This window comes from Crocodylus porosus, unplaced genomic scaffold (genome assembly GCF_001723895.1).
Source record: "Crocodylus porosus isolate Cpor-Errol unplaced genomic scaffold, CroPor_comp1, whole genome shotgun sequence".
In the NCBI taxonomy this organism is placed as follows: domain Eukaryota; kingdom Metazoa; phylum Chordata; order Crocodylia; family Crocodylidae; genus Crocodylus; species Crocodylus porosus.
Window position 1 is genome coordinate 195430877 of NW_017728886.1, and position 6431 is coordinate 195437307.

The 6431-nt window shown below is 39.4% G+C and overlaps 1 protein-coding gene across 3 annotated transcripts in view; it reads right to left on the bottom strand.

Moving 5' to 3' along the window:
- The window catches only part of NOL4 (nucleolar protein 4), a 281954-nt gene that overhangs the window by 62616 nt on the left and 212907 nt on the right, over positions 1 to 6431 (bottom strand). For 2 of the 3 annotated variants that reach the window (XM_019547639.1, XM_019547653.1), the window contains 2 exons: positions 4564 to 4743; positions 3676 to 3867 (listed from right to left, as the gene is read on the bottom strand). In XM_019547639.1, the coding sequence (XP_019403184.1) occupies positions 3676 to 3867; positions 4564 to 4743 (372 nt within the window). The remainder of the gene's footprint in view (positions 1 to 3675; positions 3868 to 4563; positions 4744 to 6431) is intronic. The other variant, XM_019547645.1, reaches the window with a different exon arrangement.

The following is a 6431-nucleotide window of genomic DNA, read 5'->3' on the forward strand; positions in this document are numbered from 1 at the left end:
GGGGGCTGCTGTGCCCTCTTGCTGCCTGTTGCAGAGCACTCGGATGTCCTGCACCTAAAAGCAGAAATGGCTCAGGAGAGACCCCTAGTAGTGAGAAGGGGGAGGCTCAACTGCCAGTCACCAGGGCAGCACAGGTGCTGGTTGCTAGGAGAACCAAGGGAATCAGCTGACAGGAAGGTGCAGGGCTTGGCCTCTTCCTAAGCCCAAGCATAAGGCCTGGAGAGCAGTTCCCCTCTGGCAGCCAAGGAGGGGGAAGCTCAGCCAACGCAGAGAGAAAGGAGAAGATAGACTGCAGGAGCATCCCCTGGTTGCGGCTATGGGTTGGAGTATTTTCCCGGTAGGGACAGAACATGGTTTTGACCGGATGGTTTAGTTTACGTTATAGCCCAGGGGCTTTGTGTTTTATGTTTACTATTTTTACTGGAGGGCCGGGTGAGGCTATTAGGGGTGGAGGAGGCCTCATAGGGACGCCACGATAGCGTGGGGTTTCCTGGCGCCAAAGAGGGCGCAGCATTGTTTGGGGCACATTGGCCCCAGCCCCGGAGTGAGAGGGAGCAGCAAGGAGCCCCAGAAGTAAAGAAGAGGGCCAAGGCATAGGGCAAACCATGTCAAGTACCATCTGTGAGGCTTGGGCTGCAGTGTAGGGGAGGAAAAGGAGCCGCAGAGAGTGCCCCCAGACACCGGGCATATAGAGTGGGCAGCCTCCCGCTAATTACATCACTCAATCAATTAAGATCAAGGCATGGCAGGCAAGTAAGCAGGCAGTTAGCCCAAGACAGGAAGGTGGAACCACCAGCAGAAAGTCTCCAGCAAGATACCCTGTCACACTGACTTTCCTCCAAGATGGAATAGAATTTGCTTGAAAAAGAGTCAGTGCTGAGGGTGACTGAGTGCAATGGTTACTATGACTTTATGCAGATGGGCAAAATTAACCCAGGCTTACGGGCAAGTTCCACCAGCATGTTTGCCCATTATGGGTCTTGGCTTTGTGCTAAGTGTTCTATAGGCATGCCCAGTGCAGGCTGCATTCAATCAACTTCATAGCTGGTTTCTATGGCTTAACCCAAGTTGCAGCAGTTGAATGGTAGATAATGTATTTAACAAGTTTTCATGGTCCAAGGGACCAGAACATGCTTCAAATGTCAAAGTACACGAAACCATCACTATTCGTGGATTCAGCATTCGCTGTTTCAAATATTCCTGAATGCCAAACCTGCATCTGAAATACACTTAAATGAGCTCCTTGGGAGCTCTGCACTTGCCACCACAGGGCTCCTGCTGCTGCCACTGCGCTCCCACCACCTCCAGTGTAGCTGTGCCCTCTCCTCAGCTGCCAGTGGCACTGTGTTCATGAATGGAGATGGTGTTCATGAATGCAGTGCCTTATTCACAGATTTTACCATTCCCCAGGGATATGAGAACATATCCCCTGCAAATGGCGAGGGTCTCCTGTAGCTGTATTCTGAATCATCCATAATGTAAAGCACACAAAAATGTATCTGTTTGGCTGGGGAGTGACAATAGCTTTGAAGTATCTGATACTTGAACTATCTAATGTTGAACTAATGAGGTTTTACTGTACTAGCTTTGCAGGGACTAGATCCATTGTTTCTTTAAGTCAATGGCAGCATTGCCACTGATCTCCAACACTATTCCTCATGCTCTTGGTCTGCAGGGTAGGTGACTGGTGGTCAGGCCTGCAATTCTTGGCATGAATATGATGTAATACCATCCAAATTTGAAGAGACCAAAGCACATACTTTTAATGGTAGATTGTACAATTTATCTATATGATCCAAAAACAGTAGAAACTACCAAAAGAACATAATGAACAGTTCCAAAGTAGGGAATTTTTCTGTGCCATGAAAAATGGCCTGCTTTTTGAAAATACCATAAAAGTGTTTCTATAATAAGGAATAAGTCTGATCCTGCATCCTTTTCCCTTGGGGGTGACTTTAGTAAACACTAGTAGTCTACCGAAGTAGATTGTTATAGGTCTTATTCTAAACTCCTTAAATGACAAGCAGTTATTCATACAAGTGTCCCCAGTGACTTCAACAGACCTCAGTGCTCGCCAATGCAAGCAAAGTATTCATAGGCTGGTTGTATATACACAATGGAGACAGTTACTAGTATCACTTGGCACATATTAAATCTACTACTGTTGAATTATTTTCATCCAATGGGAATGGATGTGAACATATGCTGTATGCTATATTGGAAAAAAACAGTTCATTCTTTTTCGTCCATCTTTTTTGCTGGATGACTACACAACTTGACACAACAGTCAGTCAGGCTTCAGCACTTTTATCTGTACATATGCCCTTTATTCTATCTGTTTGTCCTTTATTCTACCTGTTTCTCTTCATCTGAGTTTCCATTGTTTGCAAATAACATTTACCCAGTGTTCCAAACAAAACAGCATGGTAAGTTACAATTATGAAATGTACAAAGAAGAAATGTTTCTTCCTCTATATTTTGTGTCACAGAACAGTAGTCTTACCCCACAAACAAATCTAATACTTTGTTTTTAAAGCTGTCAGCTAAATCAACATATGAATGCCATCAGAACTACACACAAACTGAAGGAAAAGAAAGAGAAAGAGAAAGCAAAAAAGACAAGAATAAAGTTAAAAACATCCCCAGACTTTCGATATGTGGATGGGTTTTTGGATGATTTGTTTTATAATAACATAGACACTTGATAGGCAAATATTTGTTTATAATGATGAAGTGATTTTACTTTTATCCAAAGGGAAAAGAGATAAATCAAACATAGCATATATCACTATTACGTTTGCTGGTGACTTTTCTGGCTTTTTTAAATTTCAAAATTGTTTGAAAATTCTGAAGTTGACGAATTGAGTCTGTGAGATCTAGTCATTACCATTTTTATGCAATACATCAGGTCAAGGACATGCATTGTTTAAAAAAAGGCTACCTGTTTAATATACTAACATAGTGTCATGGTGTGTGAATAAATTATGAAGAATCAATTATGGGAATGACAGAAATGTAAAATCTGCCAGGTATGTTTTATAATGGTTATCAACTCAAAAGAAGAGATTAATAAGTTTTCTTTAACTGACTGCTAAATAAAAAAAACAAAACCAAAAACCTAAAACTTAAAGCCACAACCAATGCATTGGTCATCTTTTTTTTTCCCTAAACGCTTCCTTAATTCTTTCACTTTTCCAGCCTCTAGGCTTCCACAATGTGTTTCTACATGGACGATACCATGGATACTTTACTACCCTGATGGATTCCATTCCCTGTTTCCATAGATCTCACCAAAAAAGTGTTAGCAGAAGAGTTCCAGAGAAAGTCCACATCAGCAGAAGCTTTCACTAAATTACTAGCTTCTCTAAGGGTGTTGAAAAATATATGAATGAGATAATAGGCTTCCCAATTCTCTCTTCAAATTATGCTCAAATCTTAATTTCCTATGGATTTGTGCCAGACAAACCTGCAAACTGTCAAGATATTTTAAATTAGTGAACAAAGGGAATAAATTCAGGAAAGATGGAAGGTGTGTGAGGGGGAAGAAACCTCTGACCTGACATTACCAAATAAATAAATAAATAAAAAGACACTAAGATGAAAACAAAATAGTGTCATGGATTTACATATGGGGTTTTGATGGAAACTAGGGCTGGGTTTTAAATCAAAACTCACCATCTCAAAACCACTTCTTTTCATCCGCCTGCAGGACTTGAGGTAAGTACGTATGCGTTTTCTGGCACGCTCTTGATACTCAGGGAATTGTCGCCTGCATGAGTCAATGATAGCCTGGATCTTTTCTTTGGGCTGCTTAGAGATTGGGACCATTCGGTCCAAGTTTTCATCTACAAACAGCCTGACAAACATCTGTTGGCAAGAGGGAGACAGAGGAGAAGGGTTTGGAGGGCTGCTCTCTTCTCTTCCTAGTTTCCTGTCTTGAATACTGATAGGAAGACACTTTTTTCTATGTACTGAAGAGCTTGGTAATGGGAAGCCAGAAATGTTAAGCAGACAACTCTTTAAAGGACTTTTTAGTGTTGATAAAAAGGCAAGAAAAGAATAAACTATAGTGTGTAGAAATTGTGAGATGAATCACAATAGATTAAGTGGTGCCTATTTCAAAACTTGCCATTAACAATAAGCTATGATTGCTATATTGTTTGTTGAACTTTATCTGACTATTTCCCCACCTTGAACAATTGCTCATGTTATCATGCATAATTACATATCTTGGGAATGCAACAGAAAATAGCTGACCACTAGACTGCTCTTAAGATAAACTAGCTGCAACCCCTTTCCATCCATTGGGCCAACATGCACGCATACATACATACACAAAACACAGTTAGGTTTTCCTCACTGATAAAGATGGCATTTTGCCTTAAAGTTCTAAATAGAACACAGTAAAACTGGTATTTGTTGGCAAGACAAATAATAAGTTTAATGTGCTTTAAAAAAATCCTTCTGTAAATCAATGTGCCTCTAATATTGCCAAATCCATGAACAACAAGACAAGAGGAAAATAGTAAAGTTAACCAAGGCAGTAAGTGCTATGGGACTTACATTAAAAGCTTTCAGTCGCTCAGCTTCTACCCCATCAGATTCATTAACTTTCTCAGCATCTTCCTGTTCATCATGGTCATCCTCATCCTCATCTCCTCGGTTGAGAGACAGATCTTCAGCACCTCTGTCTACACTTTCATTCTTGCCAGAGTCGTAACTGGAGTAACTATGTGCTGGGGACTGAGAATAAAAAAGAGAAATTGATTTTTTTTTTAAAAGAAGATAACTGCACCAGGTGATCAAATCTGCTCCTTTTGTCAAATACAGTCCTTCTTAAACTAGCATGCTGGTGAATGATGTATAGAACAAACTCCGTAATTTATTGCATAAAATGATTTATCCAGCCCTGGCATAAAAGTTCACCATAAAGGGGGACTTTTCCATGATCTTACCATTTCAAAACCTGAAAGCAGCCATATAAGATGAAGTCAAGTAAATCAGTGTATATATGCCTCTCCTGTGATATTTAAATTCCAGATGAAATGTTTGCTGAAGTCTTGGTTTGAACTGTTAATTTAAGACTGTTCCAGATTAGCTCTGTTACATCAGCTGAAGTGTAAATAAATTCCTGAAGACTTGCATACGAACTAAATGAAAATGACATACTTTAAGGTAGGCCAGAAGTCAGGGAGAGGGAGTGATGTTCATTCATCAGCATAAATCTTTATTGCCTAGAGCTTTAGTAAGTTGTTCATAAATATAAAGATAATAATGCTATTGTTTTCATTTCTATTAATTCAAACAGATTTGAATTCTAATAGGCATTCATAATAGTAACAAACATACACATCTCTGTTTCATCCTTGAAGTTCTTTTCACATAACAGTATTCAGAATTTCAGAAGTAAGAATTCACATATCCGTATTCAGAATTTTTCCCTGAGCAGAAGCCTTTTTATTTTGGATAAATCACAGATGAGCATTCATTAAACAATTATTCACTCAGAGTGTCAAAAAACTTGGCAGCTACTAAGTCAGTCAAATATTGTAGGTTTTCCATAATGGTATCAGATTTTAGTTGGATAGTTACTCTGTGCATATACTCTGTACTGAAAACCATGGTGTGCAAAAATAGTAACAGAAAAGGCCACCTAAAGACAAAAGTACACAACCATATTCTGTTCTTTGCTACATAAATGAAAATCTGAAACTGCTCTAATGAAGTTATTACTGTTATTTAGATCTCAATTTGATCTGCAACATCTCCATTTCCCCCTTTTTTTTTTATTTACATAATTTTATAGGCCTACTCCAAAGCATGCTGAAGTCCATTAATTTCAGACAGCTTTGAATCAAATCCTATAAGATGGCTCTCAACAGATCAGCATACACATTTCTAAGGTTTTTTATACAATGGAATATCTAAACATTTCACAAAAATGAGGACAAAGCCCAAAACAAAAAGGGTCATATTTTCAAACCAGTGCCTACAATTATGATGCCTGATCCAGATTTAGGGAGCTGCAGAGATTACCTTATTGGCCCTCTCCCCACTTACATAATGGAATATATGGCACCTACCCTGTATCTTGCAGACAGGGGCAATTTATTGTGATATCATCATATAGCTGAACCATAGTATGGACATGGGAAAATCTAGGCACGAAAACCAATATAAAAAGGCAGTTTTAACAGCTCCTTTCTTGGCTTTTCTTTCTTTCTCCATTGTCTTTATTCCTCTCTTCCTCTCCCTTTATTCTCATTTTCTTCTCTTTGCCTTGTTTCTTTTATTTCCTATATTATTTTTGCAACTGTCTCTTTCACTTCCTTGAGTATCTTAGTTTCATAGTTTCTAGGGTCGGAAGGGACCTGAGCAGATCATGTAGTCTGACCCCCTGCCATGGCAGGAAAGAATACTGGGGTCAAATG